General features: G+C 29.1%; 1 protein-coding gene across 2 annotated transcripts in view; it reads right to left on the bottom strand.

The window, feature by feature from the left end:
• The window catches only part of LOC146304960 (tyrosyl-DNA phosphodiesterase 2-like), a 53,240-nt gene that overhangs the window by 33,545 nt on the left and 1,767 nt on the right, over positions 1-17,928 (bottom strand). For both annotated transcript variants that reach the window (XM_084713820.1, XM_084713821.1), the window contains exon 4: positions 17,800-17,918. In XM_084713820.1, the coding sequence (XP_084569946.1) occupies positions 17,800-17,918 (119 nt within the window). The remainder of the gene's footprint in view (positions 1-17,799; positions 17,919-17,928) is intronic.

Genomic DNA, 17,928 nt, shown 5'->3' with positions numbered 1-17,928 from the left:
AACTCTTGGTTTGATATTTTTTTAAAAAATCATAATTTTATGGATTTTTTTATTAATAATAAAATTTAATAACTTCTCTTTTATGTACTGTAGTGCCACCAAAATCACTGCAGCCATCAACTGGCTGCTGCTGATCATACTACAACACTTGGTTTGATATTAAAAACATTTTTTCATAATTTTAAGAATTTTTATTAATAATAAAAGTTAATAACTTCTCTTTTATGCACTGTAGTGTCACCAAAATCACTGCAGCCATCAGCTGGATGCTGCTGATCATACTACAACTCTTGGTTTGATTTTTAAAACATTTTTTCATAATTTTAAGAATTTTTATTAATAATAAAATTTAATAACTTCTCTTTTATGTACTGTAGTGCCACCAAAATCACTGCAGCCATCAACTGGATGCTGCTGATCATACTACAACACTTGGTTTGATATTAAAAACATTTTTTCATAATTTTAAGATTTTTTATTAATAATAAAAGTTAATAACTTCTCTTTTATGCACTGTAGTGTCACCAACATCACTGCAGCCATCAACTGGCTGCTGCTGATCATACTACAACACTTGGATTTTATTAATAATAAAAGTTAATAACTTCTCTTTTATGCACTGTAGTGTCACCAAAATCACTGCAGCCATCAACTTGATGCTGCTGATCATACTACAACTCTTGGTTTGATTTTCAAAACATTTTTTCATAATTTTCATAATTTTTATTAATAATAAAATTTAATAACTTCTCTTTTATGTACTGTAGTGCCACCAAAATCACTGCAGCCATCAACTGGATGCTGCTGATGATACTACAACACTTGGTTTGATATTAAAAACATTTTTTTCATAATTTTAAGAATTTTTATTAATAATAAAAGTTAATAACTTCTCTTTTATGCACTGTAGTGTCACCAAAATCACTGCAGCCATCAACTGGATGCTGCTGATCATACTACAACTCTTGGTTTGATTTTCAAAACATTTTTTCATAATTTTAAGAATTTTTATTAATAATAAAATTTAATAACTTCTCTTTTATGTACTGTAGTGCCACCAAAATCACTGCAGCCATCAACTGGATGCTGCTGATCATACTACAACACTTGGTTTGATATTAAAAACATTTTTTCATAATTTTAAGATTTTTTATTAATAATAAAAGTTAATAACTTCTCTTTTATGCACTGTAGTGTCACCAACATCACTGCAGCCATCAACTGGCTGCTGCTGATCATACTACAACACTTGGATTTTATTAATAATAAAAGTTAATAACTTCTCTTTTATGCACTGTAGTGTCACCAAAATCACTGCAGCCATCAACTGGATGCTGCTGATCATACTACAACTCTTGGTTTGATATTTTTTAAAAAAATCATAATTTTACGGATTTTTTTATTAATAATAAAATTTAATAACTTCTCTTTTATGTACTGTAGTGCCACCAAAATCACTGCAGCCATCAACTGGATGCTGCTGATCATACTACAACACTTGGTTTGATATTAAAAACATTTTTTCATAATTTTAAGAATTTTTATTAATAATAAAAGTTAATAACTTCTCTTTTATGCACTGTAGTGTCACCAACATCACTGCAGCCATCAACTGGATGCTGCTGATCATACTACAACTCTTGGTTTGATATTTTTTTAAAAAATCATAATTTTATGGATTTTTTATTAATAATAAAATTTAATAACTTCTCTTTTATGTACTGTAGTGCCACCAAAATCACTGCAGCCATCAACTGGATGCTGCTGATCATACTACAACTCTTGGTTTGATTTTCAAAACATTTTTTCATAATTTTAAGAATTTTTATTAATAATAAAATTTAATAACTTCTCTTTTATGTACTGTAGTGCCACCAAAATCACTGCAGCCATCAACTGGATGCTGCTGATCATACTACAACACTTGGTTTGATATTAAAAACATTTTTTCATAATTTTAAGAATTTTTATTAATAATAAAAGTTAATAACTTCTCTTTTATGCACTGTAGTGTCACCAACATCACTGCAGCCATCAACTGGATGCTGCTGATCATACTACAACTCTTGGTTTGGTATTTTTTTAAAAAATCATAATTTTATGGATTTTTTATTAATAATAAAATTTAATAACTTCTCTTTTATGTACTGTAGTGCCACCAAAATCACTGCAGCCATCAACTGGATGCTGCTGATCATACTACAACTCTTGGTTTGATTTTCAAAACATTTTTTCATAATTTTAAGAATTTTTATTAATAATAAAATTTAATAACTTCTCTTTTATGTACTGTAGTGCCACCAAAATCACTGCAGCCATCAACTGGATGCTGCTGATCATACTACAACACTTGGTTTGATATTAAAAACATTTTTTCATAATTTTAAGATTTTTTATTAATAATAAAAGTTAATAACTTCTCTTTTATGCACTGTAGTGTCACCAACATCACTGCAGCCATCAACTGGCTGCTGCTGATCATACTACAACACTTGGATTTTATTAATAATAAAAGTTAATAACTTCTCTTTTATGCACTGTAGTGTCACCAAAATCACTGCAGCCATCAACTTGATGCTGCTGATCATACTACAACTCTTGGTTGGATTTTCAAAACATTTTTTCATAATTTTAAGAATTTTTATTAATAATAAAATTTAATAACTTCTCTTTTATGTACTGTAGTGCCACAAAAATCACTGCAGCCATCAACTGGATGCTGCTGATCATACTACAACACTTGGTTTGATATTAAAAACATTTTTTTCATAATTTTAAGAATTTTTATTAATAATAAAAGTTAATAACTTCTCTTTTATGCACTGTAGTGTCACCAACATCACTGCAGCCATCAACTGGATGCTGCTGATCATACTACAACTCTTGGTTTGGTATTTTTTAAAAAAATCATAATTTTATGGATTTTTTATTAATAATAAAATTTAATAACTTCTCTTTTATGTACTGTAGTGCCACCAAAATCACTGCAGCCATCAACTGGATGCTGCTGATCATACTACAACTCTTGGTTTGATTTTCAAAACATTTTTTCATAATTTTAAGAATCTTTATTAATAATAAAATTTAATAACTTCTCTTTTATGCACTGTAGTGTCACCAAAATCACTGCAGCCATCAACTGGATGCTGCTGATCATACTACAACTCTTGGTTTGATTTTCAAAACATTTTTTCATAATTTTAAGAATTTTTATTAATAATAAAATTTAATAACTTCTCTTTTATGTACTGTAGTGCCACCAAAATCACTGCAGCCATCAACTGGATGCTGCTGATCATACTACAACACTTGGTTTGATATTAAAAACATTTTTTCATAATTTTAAGATTTTTTATTAATAATAAAAGTTTATAACTTCTCTTTTATGCACTGTAGTGTCACCAACATCACTGCAGCCATCAACTGGCTGCTGCTGATCATACTACAACACTTGGATTTTATTAATAATAAAAGTTAATAACTTCTCTTTTATGCACTGTAGTGTCACCAAAATCACTGCAGCCATCAACTGGATGCTGCTGATCATACTACAACTCTTGGTTTGATATTTTTTTAAAAAATCATAATTTTATGGATTTTTTTATTAATAATAAAATTTAATAACTTCTCTTTTATGTACTGTAGTGCCACCAAAATCACTGCAGCCATCAACTGGCTGCTGCTGATCATACTACAACACTTGGTTTGATATTAAAAACATTTTTTCATAATTTTAAGAATTTTTATTAATAATAAAAGTTAATAACTTCTCTTTTATGCACTGTAGTGTCACCAAAATCACTGCAGCCATCAGCTGGATGCTGCTGATCATACTACAACTCTTGGTTTGATTTTCAAAACATTTTTTCATAATTTTAAGAATTTTTATTAATAATAAAATTTAATAACTTCTCTTTTATGTACTGTAGTGCCACCAAAATCACTGCAGCCATCAACTGGATGCTGCTGATCATACTACAACACTTGGTTTGATATTAAAAACATTTTTTCATAATTTTAAGATTTTTTATTAATAATAAAAGTTAATAACTTCTCTTTTATGCACTGTAGTGTCACCAACATCACTGCAGCCATCAACTGGCTGCTGCTGATCATACTACAACACTTGGATTTTATTAATAATAAAAGTTAATAACTTCTCTTTTATGCACTGTAGTGTCACCAAAATCACTGCAGCCATCAACTTGATGCTGCTGATCATACTACAACTCTTGGTTTGATTTTCAAAACATTTTTTCATAATTTTAAGAATTTTTATTAATAATAAAATTTAATAACTTCTCTTTTATGCACTGTAGTGTCACCAAAATCACTGCAGCCATCAACTGGATGCTGCTGATCATACTACAACTCTTGGTTTGATATTTTTTTTAAAAATCATAATTTTATGGATTTTTTATTAATAATAAAATTTAATAACTTCTCTTTTATGTACTGTAGTGCCACCAAAATCACTGCAGCCATCAACTGGCTGCTGCTGATCATACTACAACACTTGGTTTGATATTAAAAACATTTTTTCATAATTTTAAGAATTTTTATTAATAATAAAAGTTAATAACTTCTCTTTTATGCACTGTAGTGTCACCAAAATCACTGCAGCCATCAACTGGATGCTGCTGATCATACTACAACACTTGGTTTGATATTAAAAACATTTTTTCATAATTTTAAGAATTTTTATTAATAATAAAAGTTAATAACTTCTCTTTTATGCACTGTAGTGTCACCAAAATCACTGCAGCCATCAACTGGCTGCTGCTGATCATACTACAACACTTGGTTTGATATTAAAAACATTTTTTTCATAATTTTAAGAATTTTTATTAATAATAAAATTTAATAACTTCTCTTTTATGTACTGTAGTGCCACCAAAATCACTGCAGCCATCAACTGGATGCTGCTGATCATACTACAACACTTGGTTTGATATTAAAAACATTTTTTTCATAATTTTAAGAATTTTTATTAATAATAAAAGTTAATAACTTCTCTTTTATGCACTGTAGTGTCACCAAAATCACTGCAGCCATCAACTGGATGCTGCTGATCATACTACAACTCTTGGTTTGATTTTCAAAACATTTTTTCATAATTTTAAGAATTTTTATTAATAATAAAATTTAATAACTTCTCTTTTATGTACTGTAGTGCCACCAAAATCACTGCAGCCATCAACTGGCTGCTGCTGATCATACTACAACACTTGGTTTGATATTAAAAACATTCTTTTCATAATTTTAAGAATTTTTATTAATAATAAAAGTTAATAACTTCTCTTTTATGCACTGTAGTGTCACCAAAATCACTGCAGCCATCAACTGGATGCTGCTGATCATACTACAACTCTTGGGTTGATTTTCAAAACATTTTTTCATAATTTTAAGAATTTTTATTAATAATAAAATTTAATAACTTCTCTTTTATGTACTGTAGTGTCACCAACATCACTGCAGCCATCAACTGGATGCTGCTGATCATACTACAACACTTGGATTTTATTAATAATAAAAGTTAATAACTTATCTTTTATGCACTGTAGTGTCACCAAAATCACTGCAGCCATCAACTGGATGCTGCTGATCATACTACAACTCTTGGTTTGATTTTCAAAACATTTTTTCATAATTTTAAGAATTTTTATTAATAATAAAATTTAATAACTTCTCTTTTATGTACTGTAGTGTCACCAAAATCACTGCAGCCATCAACTGGCTGCTGCTGATCATACTACAACACTTGGATTTTATTAATAATAAAAGTTAATAACTTCTCTTTTATGCACTGTAGTGTCACCAAAATCACTGCAGCCATCAACTGGATGCTGCTGATCATACTACAACTCTTGGTTTGATATTTTTTAAAAAAATCATAATTTTACGGATTTTTTTATTAATAATAAAATTTAATAACTTCTCTTTTATGTACTGTAGTGCCACCAAAATCACTGCAGCCATCAACTGGATGCTGCTGATCATACTACAACACTTGGTTTGATATTAAAAACATTTTTTCATAATTTTAAGAATTTTTATTAATAATAAAAGTTAATAACTTCTCTTTTATGCACTGTAGTGTCACCAACATCACTGCAGCCATCAACTGGATGCTGCTGATCATACTACAACTCTTGGTTTGGTATTTTTTTAAAAAATCATAATTTTATGGATTTTTTATTAATAATAAAATTTAATAACTTCTCTTTTATGTACTGTAGTGCCACCAAAATCACTGCAGCCATCAACTGGATGCTGCTGATCATACTACAACTCTTGGTTTGATTTTCAAAACATTTTTTCATAATTTTAAGAATTTTTATTAATAATAAAATTTAATAACTTCTCTTTTATGTACTGTACTGCCACCAAAATCACTGCAGCCATCAACTGGATGCTGCTGATCATACTACAACACTTGGTTTGATATTAAAAACATTTTTTCATAATTTTAAGATTTTTTATTAATAATAAAAGTTAATAACTTCTCTTTTATGCACTGTAGTGTCACCAACATCACTGCAGCCATCAACTGGCTGCTGCTGATCATACTACAACACTTGGATTTTATTAATAATAAAAGTTAATAACTTCTCTTTTATGCACTGTAGTGTCACCAAAATCACTGCAGCCATCAACTTGATGCTGCTGATCATACTACAACTCTTGGTTTGATTTTCAAAACATTTTTTCATAATTTTAAGAATTTTTATTAATAATAAAATTTAATAACTTCTCTTTTATGTACTGTAGTGCCACAAAAATCACTGCAGCCATCAACTGGATGCTGCTGATCATACTACAACACTTGGTTTGATATTAAAAACATTTTTTTCATAATTTTAAGAATTTTTATTAATAATAAAAGTTAATAACTTCTCTTTTATGCACTGTAGTGTCACCAACATCACTGCAGCCATCAACTGGATGCTGCTGATCATACTACAACTCTTGGTTTGGTATTTTTTAAAAAAATCATAATTTTATGGATTTTTTATTAATAATAAAATTTAATAACTTCTCTTTTATGTACTGTAGTGCCACCAAAATCACTGCAGCCATCAACTGGATGCTGCTGATCATACTACAACTCTTGGTTTGATTTTCAAAACATTTTTTCATAATTTTAAGAATTTTTATTAATAATAAAATTTAATAACTTCTCTTTTATGCACTGTAGTGTCACCAAAATCACTGCAGCCATCAACTGGATGCTGCTGATCATACTACAACTCTTGGTTTGATTTTCAAAACATTTTTTCATAATTTTAAGAATTTTTATTAATAATAAAATTTAATAACTTCTCTTTTATGTACTGTAGTGCCACCAAAATCACTGCAGCCATCAACTGGATGCTGCTGATCATACTACAACACTTGGTTTGATATTAAAAACATTTTTTCATAATTTTAAGATTTTTTATTAATAATAAAAGTTAATAACTTCTCTTTTATGCACTGTAGTGTCACCAACATCACTGCAGCCATCAACTGGCTGCTGCTGATCATACTACAACACTTGGATTTTATTAATAATAAAAGTTAATAACTTCTCTTTTATGCACTGTAGTGTCACCAAAATCACTGCAGCCATCAACTGGATGCTGCTGATCATACTACAACTCTTGGTTTGATATTTTTTTTAAAAATCATAATTTTATGGATTTTCTTATTAATAATAAAATTTAATAACTTCTCTTTTATGTACTGTAGTGCCACCAAAATCACTGCAGCCATCAACTGGCTGCTGCTGATCATACTACAACACTTGGTTTGATATTAAAAACATTTTTTCATAATTTTAAGAATTTTTATTAATAATAAAAGTTAATAACTTCTCTTTTATGCACTGTAGTGTCACCAAAATCACTGCAGCCATCAGCTGGATGCTGCTGATCATACTACAACTCTTGGTTTGATTTTCAAAACATTTTTTCATAATTTTAAGAATTTTTATTAATAATAAAATTTAATAACTTCTCTTTTATGTACTGTAGTGCCACCAAAATCACTGCAGCCATCAACTGGATGCTGCTGATCATACTACAACACTTGGTTTGATATTAAAAACATTTTTTCATAATTTTAAGATTTTTTATTAATAATAAAAGTTAATAACTTCTCTTTTATGCACTGTAGTGTCACCAACATCACTGCAGCCATCAACTGGCTGCTGCTGATCATACTACAACACTTGGATTTTATTAATAATAAAAGTTAATAACTTCTCTTTTATGCACTGTAGTGTCACCAAAATCACTGCAGCCATCAACTTGATGCTGCTGATCATACTACAACTCTTGGTTTGATTTTCAAAACATTTTTTCATAATTTTAAGAATTTTTATTAATAATAAAATTTAATAACTTCTCTTTTATGCACTGTAGTGTCACCAAAATCACTGCAGCCATCAACTGGATGCTGCTGATCATACTACAACTCTTGGTTTGATATTTTTTTAAAAATCATAATTTTATGGATTTTTTATTAATAATAAAATTTAATAACTTCTCTTTTATGTACTGTAGTGCCACCAAAATCACTGCAGCCATCAACTGGCTGCTGCTGATCATACTACAACACTTGGTTTGATATTAAAAACATTTTTTCATAATTTTAAGAATTTTTATTAATAATAAAAGTTAATAACTTCTCTTTTATGCACTGTAGTGTCACCAAAATCACTGCAGCCATCAACTGGATGCTGCTGATCATACTACAACACTTGGTTTGATATTAAAAACATTTTTTCATAATTTTAAGAATTTTTATTAATAATGAAAGTTAATAACTTCTCTTTTATGCACTGTAGTGTCACCAAAATCACTGCAGCCATCAACTGGCTGCTGCTGATCATACTACAACACTTGGTTTGATATTAAAAACATTTTTTTCATAATTTTAAGAATTTTTATTAATAATAAAATTTAATAACTTCTCTTTTATGTACTGTAGTGCCACCAAAATCACTGCAGCCATCAACTGGATGCTGCTGATCATACTACAACACTTGGTTTGATATTAAAAACATTTTTTTCATAATTTTAAGAATTTTTATTAATAATAAAAGTTAATAACTTCTCTTTTATGCACTGTAGTGTCACCAAAATCACTGCAGCCATCAACTGGATGCTGCTGATCATACTACAACTCTTGGTTTGATTTTCAAAACATTTTTTCATAATTTTAAGAATTTTTATTAATAATAAAATTTAATAACTTCTCTTTTATGTACTGTAGTGCCACCAAAATCACTGCAGCCATCAACTGGCTGCTGCTGATCATACTACAACACTTGGTTTGATATTAAAAACATTTTTTTCATAATTTTAAGAATTTTTTATTAATAATAAAAGTTAATAACTTCTCTTTTATGCACTGTAGTGTCACCAAAATCACTGCAGCCATCAACTGGATGCTGCTGATCATACTACAACTCTTGGTTTGATTTTCAAAACATTTTTTCATAATTTTAAGAATTTTTATTAATAATAAAATTTAATAACTTCTCTTTTATGTACTGTAGTGTCACCAACATCACTGCAGCCATCAACTGGCTGCTGCTGATCATACTACAACACTTGGATTTTATTAATAATAAAAGTTAATAACTTATCTTTTATGCACTGTAGTGTCACCAAAATCACTGCAGCCATCAACTTGATGCTGCTGATCATACTACAACTCTTGGTTTGATTTTCAAAACATTTTTTCATAATTTTAAGAATTTTTATTAATAATAAAATTTAATATCTTCTCTTTTATGTACTGTAGTGCCACAAAAATCACTGCAGCCATCAACTGGATGCTGCTGATCATACTACAACACTTGGTTTGATATTAAAAACATTTTTTTCATAATTTTAAAAATTTTTATTAATAATAAAAGTTAATAACTTCTCTTTTATGCACTGTAGTGTCACCAAAATCACTGCAGCCATCAACTGGATGCTGCTGATCATACTACAACTCTTGGTTTGATTTTCAAAACATTTTTTCATAATTTTAAGATTTTTTATTAATAATAAAAGTTAATAACTTCTCTTTTATGCACTGTAGTGTCACCAAAATCACTGCAGCCATCAACTGGCTGCTGCTGATCATACTACAACACTTGGATTTTATTAATAATAAAAGTTAATAACTTCTCTTTTATGCACTGTAGTGTCACCAAAATCACTGCAGCCATCAACTGGATGCTGCTGATCATACTACAACTCTTGGTTTGATATTTTTTTTAAAAATCATAATTTTATGGATTTTTTATTAATAATAAAATGTAATAACTTCTCTTTTATGTACTGTAGTGCCACCAAAATCACTGCAGCCATCAACTGGATGCTGCTGATCATACTACAACACTTGGTTTGATATTAAAAACATTTTTTCATAATTTTAAGAATTTTTATTAATAATAAAAGTTAATAACTTCTCTTTTATGCATTGTAGTGTTACCAAAATCACTGCAGCCATCAACTGGATGCTGCTGATCATACTACAACTCTTGGTTTGATATTAAAAACATTTTTTCATAATTTTAAGATTTTTTATTAATAATAAAAGTTAATAACTTCTCTTTTATGCACTGTAGTGTCACCAAAATCACTGCAGCCATCAACTGGCTGCTGCTGATCATACTACAACTCTTGGTTTGATATTAAAAACATTTTTTCATAATTTTAAGAATTTTTATTAATAATAAAAGTTAATAACTTCTCTTTTATGCACTGTAGTGTCACCAAAATCACTGCAGCCATCAACTGGATGCTGCTGATCATACTACAACACTTGGTTTGATATTAAAAACATTTTTTTCATAATTTTAAGAATTTTTATTAATAATAAAAGTTAATAACTTCTCTTTTATGCACTGTAGTGTCACCAAAATCACTGCAGCCATCAACTGGATGCTGCTGATCATACTACAACTCTTGGTTTGATTTTCAAAACATTTTTTCATAATTTTAAGAATTTTTATTAATAATAAAATTTAATAACTTCTCTTTTATGTACTGTAGTGCCACCAAAATCACTGCAGCCATCAACTGGATGCTGCTGATCATACTACAACACTTGGTTTGATATTAAAAACATTTTTACATAATTTTAAGATTTTTTATTAATAATAAAAGTTAATAACTTCTCTTTTATGCACTGTAGTGTCACCAACATCACTGCAGCCATCAACTGGCTGCTGCTGATCATACTACAACACTTGGATTTTATTAATAATAAAAGTTAATAACTTCTCTTTTATGCACTGTAGTGTCACCAAAATCACTGCAGCCATCAACTTGATGCTGCTGATCATACTACAACTCTTGGTTTGATTTTCAAAACATTTTTTCATAATTTTAAGAATTTTTATTAATAATAAAATTTAATAACTTCTCTTTTATGCACTGTAGTGTCACCAAAATCACTGCAGCCATCAACTGGATGCTGCTGATCATACTACAACTCTTGGTTTGATATTTTTTTAAAAATCATAATTTTATGGATTTTTTATTAATAATAAAATTTAATAACTTCTCTTTTATGTACTGTAGTGCCACCAAAATCACTGCAGCCATCAACTGGCTGCTGCTGATCATACTACAACACTTGGTTTGATATTAAAAACATTTTTTCATAATTTTAAGAATTTTTATTAATAATAAAAGTTAATAACTTCTCTTTTATGCACTGTAGTGTCACCAAAATCACTGCAGCCATCAACTGGATGCTGCTGATCATACTACAACTCTTGGTTTGATTTTCAAAACATTTTTTCATAATTTTAAGAATTTTTATTAATAATAAAATTTAATAACTTCTCTTTTATGTACTGTAGTGCCACCAAAATCACTGCAGCCATCAACTGGCTGCTGCTGATCATACTACAACACTTGGTTTGATATTAAAAACATTTTTTTCATAATTTTAAGAATTTTTTATTAATAATAAAAGTTAATAACTTCTCTTTTATGCACTGTAGTGTCACCAAAATCACTGCAGCCATCAACTGGATGCTGCTGATCATACTACAACTCTTGGTTTGATTTTCAAAACATTTTTTCATAATTTTAAGAATTTTTATTAATAATAAAATTTAATAACTTCTCTTTTATGTACTGTAGTGTCACCAACATCACTGCAGCCATCAACTGGCTGCTGCTGATCATACTACAACACTTGGATTTTATTAATAATAAAACTTAATAACATATCTTTTATGCACTGTAGTGTCACCAAAATCACTGCAGCCATCAACTTGATGCTGCTGATCATACTACAACTCTTGGTTTGATTTTCAAAACATTTTTTCATAATTTTAAGAATTTTTATTAATAATAAAATTTAATAACTTCTCTTTTATGTACTGTAGTGCCACAAAAATCACTGCAGCCATCAACTGGATGCTGCTGATCATACTACAACACTTGGTTTGATATTAAAAACATTTTTTTCATAATTTTAAAAATTTTTATTAATAATAAAAGTTAATAACTTCTCTTTTATGCACTGTAGTGTCACCAAAATCACTGCAGCCATCAACTGGATGCTGCTGATCATACTACAACTCTTGGTTTGATTTTCAAAACATTTTTTCATAATTTTAAGATTTTTTATTAATAATAAAAGTTAATAACTTCTCTTTTATGCACTGTAGTGTCACCAAAATCACTGCAGCCATCAACTGGCTGCTGCTGATCATACTACAACACTTGGATTTTATTAATAATAAAAGTTAATAACTTCTCTTTTATGCACTGTAGTGTCACCAAAATCACTGCAGCCATCAACTGGATGCTGCTGATCATACTACAACTCTTCGTTTGATTTTCAAAACATTTTTTCATAATTTTAAGAATTTTTATTAATAATAAAATTTAATAACTTCTCTTTTATGTACTGTAGTGCCACCAAAATCACTGCAGCCATCAACTGGCTGCTGCTGATCATACTACAACACTTGGTTTGATATTAAAAACATTTTTTCATAATTTTAAGAATTTTTTTTAATAATAAAAGTTAATAACTTCTCTTTTATGCACTGTAGTGTCACCAAAATCACTGCAGCCATCAGCTGGATGCTGCTGATCATACTACAACTCTTGGTTTGATTTTCAAAACATTTTTTCATAATTTTAAGAATTTTTATTAATAATAAAATTTAATAACTTCTCTTTTATGTACTGTAGTGCCACCAAAATCACTGCAGCCATCAACTGGATGCTGCTGATCATACTACAACACTTGGTTTGATATTAAAAACATTTTTTCATAATTTTAAGATTTTTTATTAATAATAAAAGTTAATAACTTCTCTTTTATGCACTGTAGTGTCACCAACATCACTGCAGCCATCAACTGGCTGCTGCTGATCATACTACAACACTTGGATTTTATTAATAATAAAAGTTAATAACTTCTCTTTTATGCACTGTAGTGTCACCAAAATCACTGCAGCCATCAACTTGATGCTGCTGATCATACTACAACTCTTGGTTTGATTTTCAAAACATTTTTTCATAATTTTAAGAATTTTTATTAATAATAAAATTTAATAACTTCTCTTTTATGCACTGTAGTGTCACCAAAATCACTGCAGCCATCAACTGGATGCTGCTGATCATACTACAACTCTTGGTTTGATATTTTTTTTAAAAATTATAATTTTATGGATTTTTTATTAATAATAAAATTTAATAACTTCTCTTTTATGTACTGTAGTGCCACCAAAATCACTGCAGCCATCAACTGGCTGCTGCTGATCATACTACAACACTTGGTTTGATATTAAAAACATTTTTTCATAATTTTAAGAATTTTTATTAATAATAAAAGTTAATAACTTCTCTTTTATGCACTGTAGTGTCACCAAAATCACTGCAGCCATCAACTGGATGCTGCTGATCATACTACAACACTTGGTTTGATATTAAAAACATTTTTTCATAATTTTAAGATTTTTTATTAATAATAAAAGTTAATAACTTCTCTTTTATGCACTGTAGTGTCACCAACATCACTGCAGCCATCAACTGGCTGCTGCTGATCATACTACAACACTTGGATTTTATTAATAATAAAAGTTAATAACTTCTCTTTTATGCACTGTAGTGTCACCAAAATCACTGCAGCCATCAACTGGATGCTGCTGATCATACTACAACTCTTGGTTTGATATTTTTTTTAAAAATCATAATTTTATGGATTTTTTATTAATAATAAAATTTAATAACTTCTCTTTTATGTACTGTAGTGCCACCAAAATCACTGCAGCCATCAACTGGCTGCTGCTGATCATACTACAACACTTGGTTTGATATTAAAAACATTTTTTCATAATTTTAAGAATTTTTATTAATAATAAAAGTTAATAACTTCTCTTTTATGCACTGTAGTGTCACCAAAATCACTGCAGCCATCAACTGGATGCTGCTGATCATACTACAACTCTTGGTTTGATATTTTTTTTAAAAATCATAATTTTATGGATTTTTTATTAATAATAAAATTTAATAACTTCTCTTTTATGTACTGTAGTGCCACCAAAATCACTGCAGCCATCAACTGGCTGCTGCTGATCATACTACAACACTTGGTTTGATATTAAAAACATTTTTTCATAATTTTAAGAATTTTTATTAATAATAAAAGTTAATAACTTCTCTTTTATGCACTGTAGTGTCACCAAAATCACTGCAGCCATCAACTGGCTGCTGCTGATCATACTACAACACTTGGTTTGATATTAAAAACATTTTTTCATAATTTTAAGAATTTTTATTAATAATAAAAGTTAATAACTTCTCTTTTATGCACTGTAGTGTCACCAAAATCACTGCAGCCATCAGCTGGATGCTGCTGATCATACTACAACTCTTGGTTTGATATTTTTTTTAAAAATCATAATTTTATGGATTTTTTATTAATAATAAAATTTAATAACTTCTCTTTTATGTACTGTAGTGCCACCAAAATCACTGCAGCCATCAACTGGATGCTGCTGATCATACTACAACTCTTGATTTGATATTTTTTTAAAAAATCATAATTTTATGGATTTTTTATTAATAATAAAATTTAATAACTTCTCTTTTATGTACTGTAGTGCCACCAAAATCACTGCAGCCATCAACTAGCTGCTGCTGATCATACTACAACTCTTGGTTTGATATTAAAAACATTTTTCATAATTTTAAGAATTTTTATTAATAATAAAAGTTAATAACTTCTCTTTTATGCACTGTAGTGTCACCAAAATCACTGCAGCCATCAACTGGATGCTGCTGATCATACTACAACACTTGGTTTGATATTAAAAACATTTTTTTCATAATTTTAAGAATTTTTATTAATAATAAAAGTTAATAACTTCTCTTTTATGCACTGTAGTGTCACCAAAATCACTGCAGCCATCAACTGGCTGCTGCTGATCATACTACAACACTTGGTTTGATATTAAAAACATTTTTTTCATAATTTTAAGAATTTTTATTAATAATAAAAGTTAATAACTTCTCTTTTATGCACTGTAGTGTCACCAAAATCACTGCAGCCATCAACTGGATGCTGATGATCATACTACAACTCTTGGTTTGATATTTTTTTAAAAAATCATAATTTTATGGATTTTTTATTAATAATAAAATTTAATAACTTCTCTTTTATGTAATGTAGTGCCACCAAAATCACTGCAGCCATCAACTGGATGCTGCTGATCATACTACAACACTTGGTTTGATATTAAAAACATTTTTTCATAATTTTAAGAATTTTTATTAATAATAAAATTTAATAACTTATCTTTTATGCACTGTAGTGTCACCAAAATCACTGCAGCCATCAACTGGATGCTGCTGATCATACTACAACTCTTGGATTGATACTTTTTTAAAAAATCATAATTTTATGGATTTTTTATTAATAATAAAATTTAGTAACTTCTCTTTTATGTACTGTAGTGCCACCAAAATCACTGCAGCCATCAACTGGATGCTGCTGATCATACTACAACTCTTGGTTTGATATTTTTTAAAAAAATCATAATTTTATGGATTTTTTATTAATAATAAAATTTAATAACTTCTCTTTTATGTACTGTAGTGTCACCAAAATCACTGCAGCCATCAACTGGATGCTGCTGATCATACTACAACACTTGGTTTGATATTAAAAACATTTTTTCATAATTTTAAGATTTTTTATTAATAATAAAAGTTAATAACTTCTCTTTTATGCACTGTAGTGTCACCAACATCACTGCAGCCATCAACTGGCTGCTGCTGATCATACTACAACACTTGGATTTTATTAATAATAAAAGTTAATAACTTCTCTTTTATGCACTGTAGTGTCACCAAAATCACTGCAGCCATCAACTGGCTGCTGCTGATCATACTACAACACTTGGTTTGATATTAAAAACATTTTTTTCATAATTTTAAGAATTTTTATTAATAATAAAAGTTAATAACTTCTCTTTTATGCACTGTAGTGTCACCAAAATCACTGCAGCCATCAACTGGATGCTGCTGATCATACTACAACTCTTGGTTTGATATTTTTTTTTAAAATCATAATTTTATGGATTTTTTATTAATAATAAAATTTAATAACTTCTCTTTTATGTACTGTAGTGCCACCAAAATCACTGCAGCCATCAACTGGCTGCTGCTGATCATACTACAACACTTGGTTTGATATTAAAAACATTTTTTCATAATTTTAAGAATTTTTATTAATAATAAAAGTTAATAACTTCTCTTTTATGCACTGTAGTGTCACCAAAATCACTGCAGCCATCAACTGGCTGCTCCTGATCATACTACAACACTTGGTTTGATATTAAAAACATTTTTTCATAATTTTAAGAATTTTTATTAATAATAAAATTTAATAACTTCTCTTTTATGCACTGTAGTGTCACCAAAATCACTGCAGCCATCAACTGGATGCTGCTGATCATACTACAACTCTTGGTTTGATACTTTTTTAAAAAATCATAATTTTATGGATTTTTTATTAATAATAAAATTTAATAACTTCTCTTTTATGTACTGTAGTGCCACCAAAATCACTGCAGCCATCAACTGGATGCTGCTGATCATACTACAACTCTTGGTTTGATATTTTTTTTAAAAAATCATAATTTTATGGATTTTTTATTAATAATAAAATTTAATAACTTCTCTTTTATGTACTGTAGTGCCACCAAAATCACTGCAGCCATCAACTAGCTGCTGCTGATCATACTACAACTCTTGGTTTGATATTAAAAACATTTTTTCATAATTTTAAGAATTTTTATTAATAATAAAAGTTAATAACTTCTCTTTTATGCACTGTAGTGTCACCAAAATCACTGCAGCCATCAACTGGATGCTGCTGATCATACTACAACTCTTGGTTTGATATTTTTTTTAAAAACATAATTTTATGGATTTTTTATTAATAATAAAATTTAATAACTTCTCTTTTATGTACTGTAGTGCCACCAAAATCACTGCAGCCATCAACTGGCTGCTGCTGATCATACTACAACACTTGGTTTGATATTAAAAACATTTTTTCATAATTTTAAGAATTTTTATTAATAATAAAAGTTAATAACTTCTCTTTTATGCACTGTAGTGTCACCAAAATCACTGCAGCCATCAACTGGATGCTGCTGATCATACTACAACACTCTTTTCTTTTACTTTTGCACACTCACTTTTCATCTTTTACTTATGATTTACTTTACATTAGCGATAAAAGAAAAGGACTTCCGTACGTATCTCACGTTCCCACCTGAGCGATGAGCAGGTTCCTCCCCATCTCACTGAGTTGAAAAGTGGCTTTCTTACAGGTGAGCAGTGTGATTCGTGACTTCTTCAGCAACATCCCGCTGAATAAGCCTTCTTTACCACCTGACCGACA

The sequence above is a fragment of the Lutjanus erythropterus genome, chromosome 24, assembly GCF_056507025.1.
Source record: "Lutjanus erythropterus isolate fLutEry1 chromosome 24, fLutEry1.hap2, whole genome shotgun sequence".
Taxonomy (NCBI): Eukaryota; Metazoa; Chordata; class Actinopteri; order Lutjaniformes; family Lutjanidae; genus Lutjanus; species Lutjanus erythropterus.
The sequence above is the reverse complement of the archived record's forward strand: the minus strand, read 5'-3'. Positions and strand labels throughout refer to the sequence as shown.